Source organism: Calidris pugnax, unplaced genomic scaffold, assembly GCF_001431845.1.
Source record: "Calidris pugnax isolate Ruff unplaced genomic scaffold, ASM143184v1 scaffold42, whole genome shotgun sequence".
Taxonomy (NCBI): Eukaryota; Metazoa; Chordata; class Aves; order Charadriiformes; family Scolopacidae; genus Calidris; species Calidris pugnax.
In genome coordinates this window covers 14,035,725-14,057,546 of record NW_015090920.1, presented here as the reverse complement: position 1 = coordinate 14,057,546, position 21,822 = coordinate 14,035,725, and the positions used below count along the sequence as shown (strand labels likewise).

The 21,822-nt window shown below is 40.8% G+C and overlaps 1 protein-coding gene across 2 annotated transcripts in view; it reads right to left on the bottom strand.

The window, feature by feature from the left end:
- The window catches only part of ANXA5 (annexin A5), a 28,171-nt gene that overhangs the window by 3,222 nt on the left and 3,127 nt on the right, over window positions 1-21,822 (bottom strand). Inside the window, exons 1-11 of one of the 2 annotated variants that reach the window (XM_014950077.1) lie at window positions 21,715-21,816; window positions 21,147-21,190; window positions 14,215-14,299; window positions 13,079-13,173; window positions 12,000-12,113; window positions 8,991-9,081; window positions 6,659-6,738; window positions 6,143-6,199; window positions 3,320-3,413; window positions 1,358-1,453; window positions 776-834 (exon numbers count right to left, since the gene is read on the bottom strand). In XM_014950077.1, the coding sequence (XP_014805563.1) occupies window positions 776-834; window positions 1,358-1,453; window positions 3,320-3,413; window positions 6,143-6,199; window positions 6,659-6,738; window positions 8,991-9,081; window positions 12,000-12,113; window positions 13,079-13,173; window positions 14,215-14,299; window positions 21,147-21,155 (780 nt within the window). In that variant the 5' untranslated portion in view covers window positions 21,156-21,190; window positions 21,715-21,816. Of the gene's footprint in view, window positions 1-775; window positions 835-1,357; window positions 1,454-3,319; window positions 3,414-6,142; window positions 6,200-6,658; window positions 6,739-8,990; window positions 9,082-11,999; window positions 12,114-13,078; window positions 13,174-14,214; window positions 14,300-21,146; window positions 21,191-21,714; window positions 21,817-21,822 lie in introns of those variants that run through there. The other variant, XM_014950078.1, reaches the window with a different exon arrangement.

Genomic DNA, 21,822 nt, shown 5'->3' with positions numbered 1-21,822 from the left:
ACACCTCATCAACACAACCAGCTGGTGACAAACATACCTCAGCGCTTCTCAGCAAGGGGAAGTGAGGAATTCTTCAGGGAAGCTGACAACTTGCCTGAAAACAATAGACTACCTGCCTCGGGTTTTAATTAATATTAGTCACTGTGAGTTAAAAATACGGCTTTCCCTGCTTATCTCTTCCCATCCAAGAGAAGGCAAAGCCAACAGAAACACAGCTGTGTCGCTGATGGGATTCCCCTGCAGAATCTTTTGTAGCTATTTAAGCCTCTTTCCTTTTTCTCTGACAAGTTTCTTTTCCTTCTAAAAATGGGATGGATACTCATCACAACGTGTTCCAAAGCTAACTGCACCCTCAGTCTGTAAAGACTCATCGCCAAAACAAAGAGTACTAAACCTGCACAACCTACGACTAGGTTTTTAGTCATCTTTATTTCCTCAATATACCCACCATCTAAAGACATTGTAGCCTTTCTTTAGTTGAAGGTGCCCAGTGGATCTAGCCAGGCATTTTCCAATAGAACAAGACCAAATCCAAAAATCACTGATGAGACTGGTATTTCCTTTAAAAGATTTATGGTCTGACAAACTTACGATGAACTCGAAGTAAAGCTTATGAATCCTCTCCCACATCTGCATTCCCCAAACCTTTGCAGATGCTTAGTGATACAGTATCCTGTTGGCATTTACAGTGAAAGAAGAAATGAAGAACAAAGGAAAGGGAGAGGAGTTGCAGCTGGGGGAGATGGAAAGTGACGTATGGAAAACACATACATACCTTCATGGAATAATACAGAGTCTCGGCAAAATAGGCAGGCACACTTCGGATGCATTTCACTGAAAAAAGGCAAAGAATTAAATTACTGATTGTTCTTCAATACAGAACAATCTTTCACTCTCAAGACAAGCTGTGTGTTACTGGGTCATTCTCTCCAGTGTGGACAATTCAGTACACAGCTGCCAGCTACTCTGCTCCTCTGCTAGAACAACACTTTGGGTTCCAGGAGTTTGAATGCAGCATATACTTCTAATAGAAAAGAAACCTTGTTCGTCAAATTCTACTCCCAATTACAAATCTACTCGAATATTGTCCTAAATGAGATGCCAGGAATACAAAAAAAGGCAGAATTTTGTCTCACTTTCTGACAGAGGTGCAAATGACCAAACAGAACACAGTTCACTACCATTCCCTGTCCCACTTCCCCCCAACCCCTCATCTATTAAAAAAGAATAAAGGCCTATTCTCTAAATATAAAAATAGATCCCAGGTGATTAGCTTTAAAAAGGAACCACTTCCCATAACAATTGCCATTTAAGAGAATAAAGAAGGCTAGTTCTAGATCTATTAAGACTTAATTACCAACTGCCAAAAGTAGCTTCTCCAAATCACCAGAGGTTTCACGGTCAATGGTCTCTTCAATTTGGAAACCAGAAATAGTCATGTATTTGTCAAACACTGCAAAACAGAAAGTGTGCTCAGTCAGGTGTCTAGCCAGCATTGCTCCCAGCATCCTCCTCAGGACAGGTTAACGCCATCTCTATCTCATTATCTCACACAGGATCATCCACTCATTCTTCCCTCTGTCCGATTTTAAATACCTATTTCCTACCAGAGTGCTACTATGCAACATGTGCCTGTACCTGGGGAAGAACAACCTCGTGCACCAGCACATGCTGGGGGTCAACCAGCTGGAGAGCAGCTTTGCAGAAAAGGAGCTGGGGGTCCTGGTGGACCACAAGTTGAACATGAGGCAGCAATGTGCCCCCGTTGGAAAGGTGGCAAATGGTATCCTGGGCTGCATTAGGAGGAGGGTTACCAGCAGGTGGAAGAAGGTGAGTGACCCTTTCCCATCTGCTCAGCACTGGTGAGGTCACATCAGGAGTGAGGGGTCCAGTTTTGGGTTCTCCAGTACAAAAAGAGTTATGGAGCAACTGAAGCAAGACCAGTGAAGGGTCAACTAAGATGATTAAGGGACTGAAGCATCTCTCCTATGAGAAAAGGTTGAGAGACCTGCGACTGTGTTCAGCCCTGAGAAAAAAAGGGTTTAAAGGCTGAATTTCATCAATGTGTACAAATATATAAAGGCAGGGTATAAAGAAGATGAAGCCAGGCTCTCTTCAATGGTGCCCAGTGCCAGGACAAGAGACAATGGGTGCGGGAGTTTCTGTCTTAACATCAGGAAACACATTTTTCCTGTGCAGGTGTAGTGGCACAGGTTGCCCAGGGAGGTTGTGGAGTCCTTGGAGATGTGCAAAAGCCGTCTTGGACATGGTCCTGGGCAGCCTGCTCTAGGTAGACCTGCTCAAACAGGGTTGGACAAGATGACCTCCATAGGCCCCTGGAGGGCCCTTCCAACCTCAATCGTTCTGTGACTCTGTGAAGACACCCAGTGAAAGGGCACAGGAAGAACAGTGAAAGGGGAAAAAAAGAGAAGTTTTAGGAAATTACAAGCATTTTTTCCAGGGTGCAGCTATCATTTAGCCTGAATCTAAGCTCTTGTCTAGAGTGGGTTACTGCATCAAATGAACTTCACATGAACAATCTGGCCTATTGGCAGTCTGTTCAAGTCTGTGCTCATGAATACCCACAAGACCCGAGTTTTCTATGACATCTTACATTTCTACCATGCTAAGTAAATGTTGGGTGCATCAAAACAAACTGCAGGATCACTTTACTGCAAATAGTGTTAAAAAAATAAACAGTAAAACCACAAATCAAATTACTTTTGAAAATCCAAATGAATCCAAATATTCAAAAAGAAAAACAAAAAGATTGGAGAACCAAAGTGAAACTTACTGGTCATTATTTCAAATGGCCTGAACAGCTTGGTAAACCAGACTTATGAACGGGTAAGGAGCTGGGGGGGGGGGAAATTACTGTCTCTCTATTAACAGCTATTAAAGTATGAACTTTAAAGGTTCATACCCTTAAAGGGTTCATAACCAACAAAAGGGTTGATCTTTTCAGGGCTGGATCTCCATCAGATTAGGATGACTCAGACTCTCAGCATCATCTCTACTGCCATGACCTCTTTCAAGTGGGAAAAAAAAAAAGTAAACAGGCATCCAGAAATAAACACCCCAGCTGTCCCTGAGATCTATTGCACCACTCCTTCAAGCAGAAGATTGCCACTGCTAGGGGGAAACTGAATTACAGGAAACAAAATTAAGTATATTAAGTAGAGAAAAGAGGTGATTAAAAATTTCTGGGCTTGACAAATGCAGTACCAGAAACAACTTTTCTACCATTTCTACCACCAGTTGGCTAACACTGGGGACTTTGGGCAGAAGTTTTCAAGCATACATGAACCATACTACCTACCCCTCCTTAAATGGGAAATGCTTCGGGTTCCCAAGATGGTGATGAACTTTTCTTCATCTGTTCCCCATTTCAGCTCCCCAGCTCTAAACAAAACCTGTCATAAATTCGAGAGATCAAAACAACATCATTTTTTATGTGTCCACACACCCTGTTGAAAAGCTCTATTTGTCTCACTCTAAGGAGCATTAAACTTACTAACAAGCTATAGCTAGGAGAGAAAAAAATGAAATAAAATTGCCAAGTACTGAACTGACTTTAGAAAGAAATAAATGATAAATTCTGAAATCAACTGTGAAAGCACTCACATGAGTAATACTGCTTAAGGCCCTAAAATTGACCATGCTCATAGTCCCTTTCATAAGCCTGAAGTTTTCTGAAACTGTGATAATACAGGAGATAAAATCCATTCCCAATACTGCTTTTTCTGCTTTTTTCCCCCCCCCCCTTCCCCTTCTTCAAATCAGACTAGCAAAACTTTATTACATGATGACTCATACTAGTGGGATAACCATGCTAACTTGGCCCAGGAGGAAGGTTTCCAAAAAGGAGGGGAAGATGGATTTAGAAGCTCTGGGAAACAGGATTTGTGTGCTGCTAAAGATTTTAATCATTTAATCGTTTTAGCACATTCATTGCTCTTCAGGCAAGCCTTTCTTCAATACAGACAATGACAGGGCCATCAGCAGCATTTAGTAAAGTAAAGCACTTCTAAAAGTTCGAATAAGCAACAGGAGGGGGAAAATGAGAAAGAAATAATTTCACTTTCTGATTTTTTTGTTTGTGGTGTTTTGTTGTTGTTTTTGGTTTTTTTTCTTTTTCCTGACACTCAGAAGCTTTTTTCCAAATCCTGAGCTAAACACCACATCAGGAGAAAGGTTTGTACATATTGTAGAATATGGTATTATTTTTCTCTCCTCAGCAAGCAGCAGACAGGCAAACAGGTTACTACCTATATTCAGGCAATCAAATATTTCTTAGAAAAATCCCCACAACCACATCTGTTGCGCTGCAATGCTGTTGGCCATCTGTCTGTCCATATTGGCCATCTGTCTGTCCGTACTGTAAAACCTGAGTGGGATGTTATGTTTTTCCTGCTTATGCCTGTACCACAATCCAACTAAGCTTTTACCTGCCTTGCCACTGTGCAATACCCAAAATGTACGTCAATTGCATGATTTTGTAAAAAGTGATATTCACAAAATCCCTTCCAAGAAGTTAAACTTTCTCCTTCAAGCATTCTCAGAAACATCTTGCAAGTAGATGCAGTATGAAAGCCCATTCCCCAACTGCTTTGACTTAATGTTTAGTAATCATAGACCCTCAAAAATTAAAAATCACCACTGAGCAAAAAACTTGCCCTCTAATGTATCAAGTCCTTCACAGAGTAACCTATTAGCAAGAGAAACACTGGAAACCAAAAATAGTTTTACATTTGCACTATCATGTACCTCAATTCAGACCATCTGTACCTGGCAATAATAGAAAATTCTCTGAGTCTGTTCCAGCTATGTTGGATGTTGAATGTAAAGAGATCAATACAGAGAAATGTGACAGAACACTGCTCTGTTTGAGTCCCAGCTCAAGCCAAATTACATAGCAAACCACAGAGACCATTTAGAAAACCAGGACTTTTCCAACATTTAGGTATGGCGCCTCCTAAATATAGATGCTCATTTAAACTCCATTAAAGAGGCCAAAAGGAATCTGTCTACCTACCAAGGCTTGTGGTTCATGGGTTTCCTCAATTACATGAGCCCAGCTAAAGGCAAGACTGACACAATTTCACGATACAGTCTAGTTCATGATTTATACATTTGCCTCAATAATTTTCAAGCTCCAAATTCCACAGGATTAATTTTACTAGCAGAAGAACAATGCTTTCTGAATTTACATAACAAAGGACAGGCCTGTGCCAGTAAAATATATTTTGCTAATCTGTCTCTCCATCTTGCCCTACTACCAGGAGAATGTTCTATTGATCTGGTATTCTGCTTTTCCTCCTTGTCAACTTGTACAATCCATATATTTTCTTTCATCTCAACTAACAATTTATGAGAGGAAAAGGTCTAGCCCAGACTTACCTGAAATAGCCAAGAAGAAACATGCATTAAATGAGTTCTGTAATCAACTCACTGAGATATTGACCACCACTACAACTAACAACAAAGCCAACTGCATCCAGCAAGAGACTGCGTCAAGGATACCCACTAACTGCTGGTATTCCTTCTCCTGTCTAGAGCCCAGTGAAGTCATGGACAATCTCACAAAGGGCAATACATGAGTCCCAAGAAACTTCAGAGGCAATTCTTTAACTGTCATCTGGTTACAGTAAAGCAAAATATTTGGTATATTTTCTCCTTTAGTACTTCTCCCTCTGTAGAGGCATTCCTCATCAAATAGCACTAACATTTCCCTACAACATGTACATGACACAAGGTATGTAAGAACTGAATTCAGTTCAAGTCAGAGATTAAGGAATGAACCATTCGCATGTCTCAGTTTTCCAGCAGCACATCTCAGCATCACAAAGCCTCAGCAATCCTAACTGTCTCTTCCAGTGGTCTAATCAGTGTTCCATTTAGGCACCTCATTAAGCAATAAGCAATGCTTTACACTTGAAGTGTGAAAGTGCAAAAAAGTCTTGATCCCAACATTTCAGGTTTTGACACTTCTTTTGTCCTGAACATATAAAAGCACACGAAAACGTATTAAGAAAAACACACAGAAAACCTTAACAATTTCTCTTTCAAATTTGAATTCTAGCTCTATACGCTCTTTGCAAGATAATGCAGAAATGCCCCAAATCCCAAGTCATTCACCCACCTGAGCATCCTGCTCAACAAGACCCTCATCAACTCCGCCGTCAGGATCTCTATTTGCCTAAGGAGAATTTTTTAAAGATGTTAAACTGAAGAATCAAAAGTTGAATCAAGAAACAACTTATCTGTTATATCGAGCCTATAAGAGGTACTGCAAGAAGACAACCCCTAATGCATCTTCTCCAAAATCACCTTATTTTTCCCTTTTGCTTGCATGTATCTTTATGAAATAAATGTTCTCTTCTCCTATTGCCTTCAAGACCCCATGTAGCAGGCACTCTGCTACACCCATGAGCATCACAGAAGTTTTTCAATTCAGTGATGTGGAAATGACCCATAACAAGGCTCAAGACTGACCCTGTGAATCAGGGGAAGTGATTCAGTTTCAGAACCAATCCTGCCTGTCACTGGGCCTGTTTAGAATCCCAGCTTAGTAAGCAGAAAGTGACAAGGGTCCATCAGACAGGAGAACAGAAGTGAAAACCATACACACATGCTTGTGCACAAAGAGAACACTGACCTGCAGCAGGACCACCAGCATTCGCTGAAAATAGCCTGATGTTTCTCCTGTGATCTTGTCCTCCAAGTTGGCCTCATACTCTGCAAAAGAGCAATACCCATCCAACAACTTACAGGCTTCCTCACTATTTTGAGGAGAAAGCAAGGAAAAGCAAATTTGACTCACTGCTTGTAGAGTCATTTATCAGAAACAGCTTTAACAATTAGGACATATTCTGCTCTCACTTATAATTTAGCATTATCATAAAAGAGGTGAAAAGATAGCATCTCACACTTAGTATCAGGAGCAGATTATTCCAAATATTTTGAAATACAAGGTGACAAGCACAGACTCAGCTCTTTAGGGAACTAAAGAGCATACAGATCTGTAGTTATGCTAAAATATGGCAGTCTCACAGCTGTACAGCAACTGTGGTCCCAGAAAAGTCTACTACAAATAAATTTCACCCTTGGAGACTCTAACTTTTGCCTCAAATTTTATTAAAACATGAGAATTTCTTGTGTGGCAGGAATCTGCACAGAGGTAAAAGAAAATGTGTTGAATTAAACACTGCCTTAAAATAACCCAATCCCACAGTCACAGGGTAAAAGCACATTCTCCTATGGACAACCAAATCCTGCCTGTCACACAGGCCAACCAAAAAGCTGCGCCTGCTTTAGCGTAAATGTATTTGAACAGAACAATGAGCAAGGGGCAAAAAAATAACTTCTGGTTTTTTTCTGTGATACCACTTTTCTAGTTTCCAATTACTGAAAATCCCCTTTCAGTCAAAGGGATGAAAATAATAGGAAATGCATTTGAATTAATTCTAACTATAAAGCACAAACCAGCATAATCTGCAGTCTTAGCCCCAAAATAAAAACTATTTCAGTTTACAATCCAAGCTCTAGTTTCTTTCAATATGAATTTCTGCAATGTGGCAGAATGAAATCCCGCTTATTGAGTACATCCATCAGTTCACAGACAGACTTTATTTGAAAGATGAGTTAAGACCATATTAAGAGGACTGACCAGAGACCCTAGAACTTTATTTTATGCAGAACTTTACCTTGCAGATAAACCTGTTTGATATTCCGCACTTCCTCAGGTGTTCTGGAGGCAAGAATTTCAGTCAACACTTTCTCATTGGTTCCTGCTCCCTGCAGGGGTGCAAGTATAAATCAGTTGATGGAATAACAAAAGGAAAACAGAAATTCCCTTTGACAATCAAAACCAAGCATCAGCTTATATACTCAGACCAAATAAAGATAAATTAATTTCTTCTTTCTGGTATATTGTGCAGGTTTTGGAAATAATTTTTTCCAATTCTGGTTTTATTGTTTTCAAAACCAACCCAACACTTACTAAAGGCTCACTGCTGCAGGATTCGGACGAGCCCTTCCATGTTCATGCACACTCAGACATACATCAGTTCTTCACTATTACAGTCAGTGACATCAAGGCAAGTGAATGAACAGAGTAACAGTTTTCATCTTAGCTCTAGTTCACACACTGTCTTTCAGCAACCAGTACACAGATAAACATAGAGCCACCCAGCAATTATCTTGATCCTTCTGTGAATTGTGCTGTGTTAAACCTACCCTCTCTTCCACTGCAAACACATTTCACAACAGAATTGCTAACCCAGATAGTTTAAGATGCTGCACTCTAATTACAGTAGGCACAACAGGCACTCTTCACAAGGATAAAACTTACAAAGTCAAGCCAATATCTTGTTTCCACGAGTCTGACTGTACTTTGCTTGGAAGAATAAACCATTACTCTTTATGCTTCCAAAGAAGTCCTTTCACAAAAGCAACAGTGAAATACAATACTGTGTACTTTTTGATTCAGAGTGTTATTTTCAGCCTTTCCCGTACGGAAAATCTGAATACCAACTGCACACATCTTCACCCTTCTGTGAATTGTGCTGTGTTAAACCTACCCTCTCTTCCGCTGTAAACACACATTTCACTTGAACAGAACAATGAGCAAGGGGCAAAAAAATAACTTCTGGTTTTTTTCTGTGATACCACTTTTCTAGTTTCCAATTACTGAAAATCCCCTTTCAGTCAAAGGGATGAAAATAATAGGAAATGCATTTGAATTAATTCTAACTATAAAGCACAAACCAGCATAATCTGCAGTCTTAGCCCCAAAATAAAAACTATTTCAGTTTACAATCCAAGCTCTAGTTTCTTTCAATATGAATTTCTGCAATGTGGCAGAATGAAATCCCGCTTATTGAGTACATCCATCAGTTCACAGACAGACTTTATTTGAAAGATGAGTTAAGACCATATTAAGAGGACTGACCAGAGACCCTAGAACTTTATTTTATGCAGAACTTTACCTTGCAGATAAACCTGTTTGATATTCCGCACTTCCTCAGGTGTTCTGGAGGCAAGAATTTCAGTCAACACTTTCTCATTGGTTCCTGCTCCCTGCAGGGGTGCAAGTATAAATCAGTTGATGGAATAACAAAAGGAAAACAGAAATTCCCTTTGACAATCAAAACCAAGCATCAGCTTATATACTCAGACCAAATAAAGATAAATTAATTTCTTCTTTCTGGTATATTGTGCAGGTTTTGGAAATAATTTTTTCCAATTCTGGTTTTATTGTTTTCAAAACCAACCCAACACTTACTAAAGGCTCACTGCTGCAGGATTCGGACGAGCCCTTCCATGTTCATGCACACTCAGACATACATCAGTTCTTCACTATTACAGTCAGTGACATCAAGGCAAGTGAATGAACAGAGTAACAGTTTTCATCTTAGCTCTAGTTCACACACTGTCTTTCAGCAACCAGTACACAGATAAACATAGAGCCACCCAGCAATTATCTTGATCCTTCTGTGAATTGTGCTGTGTTAAACCTACCCTCTCTTCCACTGCAAACACATTTCACAACAGAATTGCTAACCCAGATAGTTTAAGATGCTGCACTCTAATTACAGTAGGCACAACAGGCACTCTTCACAAGGATAAAACTTACAAAGTCAAGCCAATATCTTGTTTCCACGAGTCTGACTGTACTTTGCTTGGAAGAATAAACCATTACTCTTTATGCTTCCAAAGAAGTCCTTTCACAAAAGCAACAGTGAAATACAATACTGTGTACTTTTTGATTCAGAGTGTTATTTTCAGCCTTTCCCGTACGGAAAATCTGAATACCAACTGCACACATCTTCACCCTTCTGTGAATTGTGCTGTGTTAAACCTACCCTCTCTTCCGCTGTAAAAACACATTTCACAACAGAATTGCTAACCCAGATAGTTTAAGATGCTGCACTCTAATTACAGTAGGCACAACAGGCACTCTTCACAAGGATAAAACTTACAAAGTCAAGCCAATATCTTGTTTCCACGAGTCTGACTGTACTTTGCTTGGAAGAATAAACCATTACTCTTTATGCTTCCAAAGAAGTCCTTTCACAAAAGCAACAGTGAAATACAATACTGTGTACTTTTTGATTCAGAGTGTTATTTTCAGCCTTTCCCGTACGGAAAATCTGAATACCAACTGCACACATCTTCACCCTTCTGTGAATTGTGCTGTGTTAAACCTACCCTCTCTTCCGCTGTAAACACACATTTCACAACAGAATTGCTAACCCAGATAGTTTAAGATGCTGCACTCTAATTACAGCAGGCACAACAGGCACTCTTCACTTTACAACTGCATACAAATATTCAAAATACAAATCTGCCAGGTTACATGTATCCATTTTCAAAATTACAGATTGTTTCACAAGCGTGCCTACTCAACAAGTGCAGCAGGCACAGTTCTGTTAGCTCTAATTTAAGTAGCAGCAGTGAAAACTGATAGGACAATCGGCAGCACAGACATAATGCTCTTAGCAGAGCTGTTATCTTGCACTGAAGTCTCTGCTATCACATCTTCTTTACTGTTGTTATCCTCTTTAGCTGAACTGCAGACGAGTATCAGCATCTTTTCCTGAGCAGACACATTCTCTGAAACCCTATGATCTTGTGTTTAATATCATTTTTTCTAAGTTACAAGAACAAAACCACTCTTGTTTCACTATCTCTGTTTTCCCTCCTACACCCACCTGTTCTGTCATTTCCCTGTCGGTCTTTGACTCCTAAATCAATAAGAGCAGCTTGGGAACACATTTTTTCCTTTTAGTCAACAAGGCCTTTATCAGTTTCTTTGTCAGGTGCCATCTCCCCTTCCCCCACTGCACATAAAGACATTACAGAAAATTTCCAGGATTAAAGTTTCTGTTGTCTGAGATACTATTTGCTGGGTCATGGGTTCATGAGCACTAGCTTGCACAGCTGACTAAAACCTACATATTAACCAGTTTGTCATCAAGATCCTTGGGACTTTACATGTAAGTGTCACCCAACCAAGTACTATGTGACACTGGACAAGTTCAATGTCCTCTACTTTAATCAACAGGTTCTGTGATTCCAGGGACATCCAATCCTGGATTTCCACAGACGGATGATATCTGACAAGTGTGACAGAGGCAAAAAAAAATGGGATCACATGGAAGAAAAGATACTAAAATATCTACACACACAGATTGAAATTGTTTACCTGGCCTTCCCAGAAAGGCACTAAATGCATTCAGCTCAATAAAAATGCCTGAAAGGTAACAGTGACAGGGCTATCAACTCTTCCCTCTGTGTTACTGGAGGCAGCTTTTAGAACACATTCAGTGATACAGATAGTACCTATTCATAATTTTGGTGGACACCAGTTTACACAAGTATGCTAGGTCATCAGTTTTGGAGTTGCACTGTAATCCATCAAGGATAAAACACTCTTTAGCTTAAACAATAGTCAAGAAGAGACATAAAAATAACATCACACTTTAATGAAATACCTTGAACTAATTTGCAGCCTATGCATACAGCTGTATAGCTATAAAACCTAGGCTGCTCACAGCAGAAAAATCTAGTGTCCACTGGATTTCAGCACTGTACTTCAGCAGCAAAAAGAATTTAAAAGCAACCTGCCCATCTACTCATATTTAAATCAGAAGCAACAAGTTTTATGCTATGTAGATTTTATTCTGCATCTACAGCAGAGCTGTTCTCTTAAGATTACATCGTTTCTCATTAAAATAATTTCACACAAAACATTATGCAGACTAGATTTCAAAACTACCTCTAATGAGTTATTAGGATGAATAAGAAACCAGGCAAAATCATGGCATTAGCAATAATAGCAGGTGTTAGCATCACATTCCTAAGACAAAAAAAAAAAAAGGGTATTTATATTAGCATTCCCCTTATCAACCAAGAGTTCGTTCCTAAAAAAAACCAACAAAAGAGCAACAAACATTTCATATAATATATTAATTAATTTCCTACACTGCTCTTACCTTGATGGCATGTTTCAGTGCATGAGCATCAAAAATGTAAGTTGGTCTCATCAAAGATACCATCAATGTTTCAAATTTGCCGGTAAGTTCTGATTTCAGGTCATCTACAAGATCCTAATGCAGAACAAACAGTGCTGTAATGAACAAGGACTAACCATTTTAAATGAATGCAAGTGTGTCTGCAAGCTAGAACACTCCAGAGACAGGTCAAAGAGCGTAAGGGACAGTGCTCCTTTTGTTACAATTGGTACCTGAACTGAAACAAATGTGGCCAAGTAAGGCAGAAGAAAAGGATACAAGGGCATTCGGAAAACTTGAAACATTAAGGTGATAGGCTTTTTTAAGATAGAAATTCTTTAAAACCTAGCTGTTCACTGCACTTGCTATTAGAAACAAAGATTACCCAGCCACAATATTAAAGAATCCAACAATGCTGGAAGAAAGAAACAAGCTGTCTTTTCTTTAAACTCACTTATGGCTTTATCTACCTATACATTTGGATTTGTTCTCTCCTACAGTATTAGGCTGCTTTATTTCTGACACATTTTCTAGCTCTAGAAAATTCTTTTCCCTGAATCAGTCATAGAATGAATCACAGAATGGTTTAGGTTGGAAGACACCCTAAAGATCATCTAGTTCCAACCCCCCTTTAGACCTCCCATTAGACCAGGTTGCTCAAAGCCCCATCCAACCTGGCCTTGACCTTCCTGCTATCACCTTACATTCCAGAGCTTGTGATATAATATTGGATCAGTCACTCCCATACCAAGAATGAAGTCAGTACTAGAAGCTCAAGAACTGGAAAGTACAGGAGCTTTTGCACAAAAACCCATCTAAGACATATTGGACCAAAATACAAAAAAGGTAACTTACTTCTTTGTTCTAACCTAAAAGGAATATTCTAACCCAGCCAGCAATTAAGGATATGGCAGGATGGGGGAGAAGGGAAAACAGAAGAAAAACTAGATTTTCTTCAAAGGAACCGTTTACAGGGACCATGATAAATGTGCCTCACAGTTTTAAGTAATCATCATAGGCCACATACACCCCATTTCTAAAGGTATTTTTCTTCTTCTCACCCTGCCAAATAAGGTTTTAAAGGCAGCTGCAATTTCTTGACGCTGAGCATTGTTTCTGCTGGTAAGAATCTTCAGAATAGTTTCTTCATCAGTCCCTGAAGTTAAAAAGAACAAAGAGTTACAAACATACTCTAAAAAACAAACAGCAGTGGCACAAACTCAAAAGGCAATGAAAGATTCTTTGAAAGTAACAGTCTACTGACAAGCAGCAGAAACATTTAAGTAACAAATGTCACCCTAGCCCAAGCAGAGCCGCCAGGTTTGGTGTTCTGCTGTTGCAAAAATATGACTGGAGGACCTATGTGTTGTTTGTTCTCCATCAGTGCTCTGTTCCAGACACTGCTCAGAGCACCCCGGGCATCAGCTATAACATTCAGTCACAGTCTCCTGTGAATAGAGCCTTTGGGCTCACCAAGGGATTTACTTCAGAATAAACAATCTGCCCACTTACAGCAAAACTCAGTCCAGTAACCCCAAACACCCCAGAGTACAGAAGTGCGGAGCTATTATTCATTTTATATATGACAGTTTGCAAGGTAGCTCCAAAGCACAGCATCTCACTAGCCCTACTGAATTTGCCAGTAGGCTGAGGTGTATCACATTTCCCTTCTTCCCTTCCTTCTGCCTCCTCCCATAGGTGGCTTCAAAGAAAGTAGCAAATCAGGATTTGTTCTTACAGGGAAATTTTGGGACAAAAAGCTACAGCATGAGTTTACAGACCACTTATTAGTCTACATTCATGCTGTGTGCTTGTATATTTTGTTCCCAGTAGCTGCAATGTGCTTACACACTCCCAGACCGAGGGGGCTGTCACATATTTTCCAAGCACAGAGCTTCTACTATACTGTCATGACTCTGCACAGTTGTTGCTTGTAAATCCACACTCTAGCTTACTGTGCAGTAAAACTCAGTGTGCAGAGAAGCCTGTGGAGTATCAATTTTTAATGGGCAACGTGCAAATCACATTCAGCAGCACAGTCAAAACTAGGACACGCCCCTGCAGTCCCGGGGCTGTCATTCCATGGCGTGTAGACACATGCCCTACCCTTATCAGCTATTATAAAAAAATTAGTTCAGAGAGGACCTTTTCAAATGAGTGAAAGGTCTTTTCTTTTTGTAAAATAAATTATTCTTACCCATTCCCTTCATGGCTTTACGAAGAGCCTCCGCATCAGCTCTGGCATCAAAAGGGGAGAAGGCAGTCACGGTGCCTCTTGTGTACTAGAGAGGGGGAAAAATAGGTGGGGAGAAAGAAAAAAATCCATGAAATAGAAGATAGCATATTTCAGTTCTCCATACGTGCTCTGACTAAATTTGAATCCACAGTCCAAAAGATGATAGCATTATTCTTGCAATTGCTGACTAAATGGCAGTCTGTGGGTATTTAAACACAGCTCTCACTCAAAAGGTACCACTATGGCTTTACTCAGCAGCACACCCGCTAAGTGTGGGGATATTTACATAATGGTAGCTGGCAGGATTGGTGTTTACAAGACTGGAGCCTGAATGCAGGAACATGACTTCAAAATTACCATTTGTTAAAGTAATTTGGGAAATTATTTGCACAAGTTGTGTACGCTAGAAAAGCTGCACAAAGATCCAAGACACGTTTGGAAATAAGAACTTTCTCTCCTCAAGAAAAACCTACTGGAGCTCTCAACCAGTATCACACTGATTATTTTCCATCATGTTGCAAATGAGGCCTACTGAACTCTGCAATGACTTTCAATTTTTCATCATGTTTCTTTTGGCATAAGCAACTTTTTGCCCAAGTGATTCAGGTAAATTTCTCATAGTAGTCTCCAGCTAAAAAGAAATAACAGTTCAAATATAAGGATAAAAGAGTGGCCCATCAAAATACAAAAATAATTCCACTAGGTTTCCATGCAACATGGCTCTTCAGGGATTTTCTCTTTGGGTCAAACACAAAAGGATATTTATTCCCCTTACAGAAAAGTTTTGCCTTTATTTAAACATGACAGTTTAAGAACCTACATGTGTATAGCACAGCAGTCCATTTATAAACTATAAAAGTTATGAAATGGCCAAAAGGGGAAACAGCTGGGTTTTGGGAATAGGGAGGCTTTTCTAACAGGGAAATTTCTTGTAAGCGTCGCTGTGTGAAAGTCGTAATCACTGCAGGCAGAGCATTTTTCCCACTCTCAAGAAAGAGGATGAAAGGAAATGCAAGACACCTGCTGAGACTGGCACCAGATTACTTCACAGGCAGCACAGCCATCTGGCCTCTGTGATACAGCCCTTCCCTCAAGTTAGCAATTTCAGCCACACAGTGCTTTGGTTTCAAGTCAATGTACTCATCCAAGATAGGTCAGCCAGGAGAGCACAGAGAGAACAGAGCAGGCGAGCACCAACCAGAGCCTCCCTGAAGCACTGCCACCTCTCAGGCCACCTGTGCATTATTGTCATCTCCCTACCCTCCCGCTGCAAGAGCAGTAAATGAGTTAGGTTTACCTCCACTGTATTTTGGCAAATCAGAACAAAAAGTATCATGGTGTTTAATAGCATCAATAAACTTTTTTCCCTAGTAGATTTCCAGCATACTTCAGAGGCATGACCCTGAAGTATTCTGCTTTTCCCATTACAAGCAAGTTTTTTGGCAGTAGTTCAAATTTAGGCACAGCAATATGTACTTACTGTCATTTTCCTAGCTAATTCCAAAGGCTCTCACAAAAAAAAATCTCAGGGATTTGGGACTCAACTTCATAAATCAAATTTAATTTGGTAAAACAGATAAGACCGAAAAGCCTCTGTTTTCCTCCTCCTCCCTTATTACCCCACCAGCCAGCATGGGGTTATTTAAAATTGTACTTCCTGCTATTTTGTTTCATATCACCTTAACATAACTAATATCATAGAACTACCACAGTTCTCCTATGGACATGACTAATGGTCAACAGGTCTCAGAGGAAACAGTTATTGATCTTCAAGTTAAAGTTTTCCTTTGCTTATCTTGTTATAAGCAAGTGGAATTCCCCTTCACAATTCCTAAGTCTTGTGACAACAGCCCAACATCCCTCTGCGGCTGCTCTAGAAAACTTATGTGTGAACACTAAATGCTAGATTAAATCTATCTCTGCATCACCCTTCTTATTTTTGTTAACTAAGGAGAATCTCTCCATACCTCTCTTTTCCAGAATACAGCATGGAAAGGTTCAGCATATGTGAAGCTCGATGAACAGTTCCTGAAATTCTTCTGGTGCAGCTGTAGTCTAAAAGAGTTTTCTTGATGTCTGGGCACCATTTGCATTCCAGGCATTCCCTTCCCATGTTTACTGGATTTTGGCTACCTACCTGCCACAATCACCCTCGATCAGTACTTGAACTGCACCCAGATTACAAATCAGAAATGTTGCTGCAGCTCTGCCACCCAGCATAATAGAAATCCACGTCACCTGGGTACCACAAAGCCAGCAGCTATAATGGCAGAATCTCCCGCTACATCTGCTGCCCGTGACTCTATACTGGTGCTAATAGAGCACCACCACAGCAGGGGCTGTTAGTGTACGACAAGCCTGGATACAGCTTTGTGGGCCTGACTCCGACCTACAGTCTAACTCTTCTAAACCACCATCACTGGCTGAACCGGCGAAGGCAACTTTCAGTCATGGAGAATGTGGAATAGGAGCTATGAACCAGACATTCCTAACAAAATAATAGACCCAAACAAAAGAGTTTCTGACAGAAGCCAGACACTCATTTGTCAGACAACTCAGACAGTTTCAACATTAAGTAGAGTTTAAACTTTATTGAAACAAACTGGTTCTTGCAGATGGATCGCAGCATCACAACTGCTATGCCATCCCAAACTAATATGAAAAATGGTGAACTTAAAGACAACTATTTAACATTTATTTTCAAACTTCATGACTTTTTATAGAGGTGAATAAATTCTTATTTTAAGCATCTATAAGAGTGTTCCTTGCCATTTATGCAAACAGATACAAAATAACACTACAGGCTCATGGGTCGTTTTTATTTTGGTTAGTAAGTTTCCTATCCAGTAGAACCCAAAGCACATCAATGGAAAGAACACAAACACTCTTTTGATACAAATCCTTTTGTAATCTGGAGTGATCTCTTACTATATAACAACATCCTACATCAGACAGTAAAATAGAAAGAGAAGCACAACCCATCAGACCTCAACAGAAAGAATATAAGAAGCTTCTAACACCCAAAACCTACCCACATTCTTTTCTTTCTACATTCCCCAATCCACTGACTGTTGTTAAGCAATCATGTGTAGCACAAGCGCAATTTGTAACTATACACTAGAAATAAACAGCACCTTCCATTTTCTCCAGACACCTACCAATGAGAGCAATGAAACCCCTAGATACACACAAAATTAGCATGAAGAGGAAAACCAGAGGGAAAAAAAAAAAAACAAACAGGGAAGAAAAAAAGGGACACTTCAAAGCAAGAGATGATCTTGCTTTTGAATTTATGACCCTCCAAATGAGGAAATTCATGTTCTCGGATATTTTTCTTTATTCTGCTCCAGCAAAAAGTTTGCAGAAGGAGAAGAAGATACAATCTCAGGTGAGATGTTTCTAACCAGCACCTCAGAGCTACATTAACTTCTCCCAAGAGACAACTTTGGCTTCACGGTTTGATGTCATGTGGCCCAATATCCTGGCAACAGCATTATCGGCAAGATCAACAATAGCCACTTAACAAGGTTCCTTTTAATTTTTCCCACCAAGCACACAAAAAATTTTCCACCCACAAGATCCCATGTTTAGCCACTGTTAAATACAAAGGATTTGTTTCCAGCAAACAAAAGGCCACACTTGAACTGATTCAAACTTCTTCCTGGCTGCCCTTGCTCTGTACCCACTCACAGCAAGTTCTGACCAGTCAGATTTCCCATAGATGAAGAGCTAACCCCTTTTCTCGATGCTACTCTGCAGCAACAAAAGTAAGGGCTCATCAATTTGCCACTGGAAAGCCCAGTGTCTACTGAAGAAAAGGTGGAATGTGGCTTTTTTTAAAGCAGCCATCTGTTTACAAGATGGCCCAGGAAAACCATGGAGTGGTAAGAATGGAAACAGAGAATGTTTTCCAGCACAGAGGTTGACAAACAGAGAAGGTAAGCTATTTTCAGAAGATAGGAGAGAGCCCAGAAGGTCACGTGCTAGAATAAATGACAGACTGCCTTAAGATTTCTTACACAAAACCAGACATCTTGCAGAGAAAGCACAATGCAGTGTTCATTGGTAAATTGAAAGCCTTTATGGCCATTGAAGACCACAGAGATCCCAGTTCAAATTGTGCTTTAAAACAAACATCATGCAAGAACCATTTCATTACATCCTTACCAAAATTTCATGCTCAATAGGATGTAAATTACATTGTGAGTGGGTGAATATACACACAGATCTGATGCAAATGCACAGCTGTAAAGAACTCCTCTACAGAACACATCTCTAAGTTTAGTAATGCTTCAGATTGTCCACTAAACGGAAGGAGTAAACTCTGGTCAGCAGACTGTATTCACATCTGTCCCACTAAATTTAAACTCCTGCCAAAAAATGGAATTACACAATATCTCTGTTGAACTCTGAGTCAGTACACCATGACAATACCAAAGATAGGGAGAAGGAAAAACAAAAAAGGAAAGAGAGGGGGTGGGAGAGAGGGAGAAAAGAAGAGCAAGCAAGAGCAATGTAGGAACCAACGTGGGCACTCTTTGCAAAAACACTCAAAGAACCTGTCCTCACAAGTAACTTCACAAAGCCAAAGAGCTGCTTAGGACTTGAAAAAGTGTTTGTACCCTGGAATGTGAGACATAATTCTCTGAAGCACCATTGGAGTTGGTGATACTATTCCCATGCTCCAAGTCACACATGCACATTGGCAGAACAGGAACTCCAGATATAGTGCACAGCAGCCACACCTTCACCAGCAGCAAGCAATCCTTCCCTGGCAGCTTACAAATGGATACACCAAATGCTCCCAACTTCACATTCTGGGAATAAAGTGGGAGCAGGAGACCAAAACAGAGCAGCCCACAGCATGCAAGCAGAAAATATTCTTGTTGCTTTCCTTTCGGATTTCTGAATTAGCAAACACACAGGGTAGCATTTCCAAGGCAGGTAGTTCATCAAGCAGGAACAGATTGTACCATGCTGCACCTGTGCATTTACAAAAACCACTACACACATAGATGTGTGAGAAAAGGCAGCTTGTTAGGACAGCACGTTGCTCCAAAGAAAGCAGATGAACACAGGCGTGGAGAGACCAGCCTGCACAGCGTATTACAGTATGCTGTAGCTTTCCCACAAAATGAATGAACCTTTTTGTCCTGAACATGGAACACACAAAATCTTTCAGGTCTTTGGGGGAAAAAAAAAACACAAACCTTCCCATAACTGAGAAAATACTTCAGTGACCAAGACTCCAAAGATAACTTACCTTCTTCAAAGGTTTTATTCTTCAGTGATGTACCTAGACTAAATTGGACTTCAGCACACCGTGCTGTGCAGCCTTTTTGAACTCTGAACATTTAGCTGTACATATAAATAACTACTGTCAATTGATGCTTGACATTTCATGATTGATAGGCATTTTCATTTCTTACCCTTACTTCATGGCACAACAAAATTTAGAACAGACACCTGCCATAAGGAGCAGAGCTTACTCTTGAACTTCTTTTTAATTTTTATAAAATGAATTACAGACTACAAAGCTTTAACACTCCCGGTCTTTCATGACCGCATAATCACACAAAGAATACTACTGAAATGGAAAGCAGCCCTCTGAACTTGGAAACTGGAGGACAAGACCTACCTAATACAAGCCCTCATTGTTTGAATGACTTCAGCCTGCCACCAGTTAGCAATTCAGCCCCAAGTGCTACCTCAGGCAGCAGAAAATTCTGCTACGTGAAGACAAGAATAACTGGTTTGCATTAGTGAAGAATGAAATACTCCTTTACCAAAGGTCAAGAATTAAAGTTTGTGTCTCTATGGAATAGACAAGAGAATTGCAAATTTCCATGCTTTTACTAAAAAGAAACTACCCTCAAGCCTACTGTAATAAAAGGCAAATCAGTCTGGTCAGATGCCCTGCACTGGCACAGGTAAGGGTCCCCGTATTCCTAAAATGCATCCTACAAACCAGGTTTGATGTTTAACGGAAGAAAAATCCCCTTTTCATCCATTAAAAAAAAAAACAAAACACCACACACAAAAAAATCCCCCAAAACTTCAAGGATTTAGTGGAACACTATTACAAATGTTTATTGTTTTTAAAGTGAAGACCCCTTTCTGTCTTTTAAAACTAAATCCAGACAGAATATGGGTGGATATTCACAGGAGTGTTAAACCCCAATTAATCATTCCACTTATCGAGTTAAAATAATGAAACTACTAATACACTACTGTGCAGTTACCCTGACCTTTGTGAAGGTACTCATACAACTTGATGGCTTTCACTTTCTACAGCAGTATAAAACCCCTAAGGATGCCGTTAAACTCTTATTTTCCAGAGTGTATGCATTTGATGCAACTATAGAAACAAACACTGGAATCTGCTCCGTTTTCCAGGTCTTCATCTGCAAAGGGGAAAAAAAACCTACCAGATGAAGTACTGTGCAATAGCTGCAAGGCTGCCACAAAAATTAAGTTAGAAACGGGAAAGTTGGAGACGGGAGTACTGAGCCTGAGCCTCCACAGGACACAGCCACGGCAGTTGTTTTTTTTTCTCCTTCCTCCTCCAGTGGAAGAAGCCTCCACCCAGGCACAATATAAACACACGACACCGAAAACTTGGCTGAATTAGTGGAAACTGACAGAAAAAAAAAAAAAAAAAAAAATCAAAATAAGTTGTGCCTGACGCGGGCCTCACATGATCAGCTGCTTTCCCCGTCCCCCACCCTCCCTGTCTCCCCAGGCTTGGGGATGGGTTGATTTAAGGCAGACGGAAAACAAATCAGTGAGGAGTAAAAGTAAGGAAAGGGGTAAGAAGAGGATGTCCCGGGACCGGCGGCGGCCGGGCAGGGCGAGCCCGCCGAGGGGCCGCGGCGGCCGTTGGCCCGTCTCACCTTCGCCATCTCTGGGATCCTCCGGGCCGGGTCCGAATCCGAGTCTGCAAAGAGAGATGCCACGGTCAGCGACGAGGGGGCTTGGCGGTCCGGCGGGGGAAGGCACTGCTCGGCCCCAGCTCCCCCTCGCTGCGGTACTGCAGGGGCAACCCTTTGGCTCAAGCCCCCTCCTCATGAAATCAGTTTAAAAAAATTTAAAAAAACAAACAAAAACAGTTCCCATTAATCTGAAGAGGATCATAACCCTTCACTAACGGGGAAGGCTGTACTGAATTTTAAAGCAGGCATTTTAGAATCATAAAATGCTTTGGGTTGGAAGTGACCTTAAAGATCATCCAGTTCCAACCCCCCTGCCATGGGCAGGGACACCTCCCACCAGACCAGGTTGCTCAAAGCCCCATCCAGCCTGGCCTTGAACCCCTCCAGGGATGGGGCAGCCACAGCTTCTCTGGGCAACCTGGGCCAGGCTCTCACCACCCTCACAGCAAAGAATTTCTATCTTGTATCAAATCTGAATCTCCCCTCTTTCAATGTAAAACCCTTCCCCCCCCCCCACGGCGCCCCTCACCGCAAGCCGGTCCGCCGAGCCGCCGCCGCCCAGAGCTACCGGGAGCGCTGAGTAAGGTAGGAGGGAGGGGGCCCCGCTCCGGCCCCGCCGCCGCTTGCCTCAGCCGGG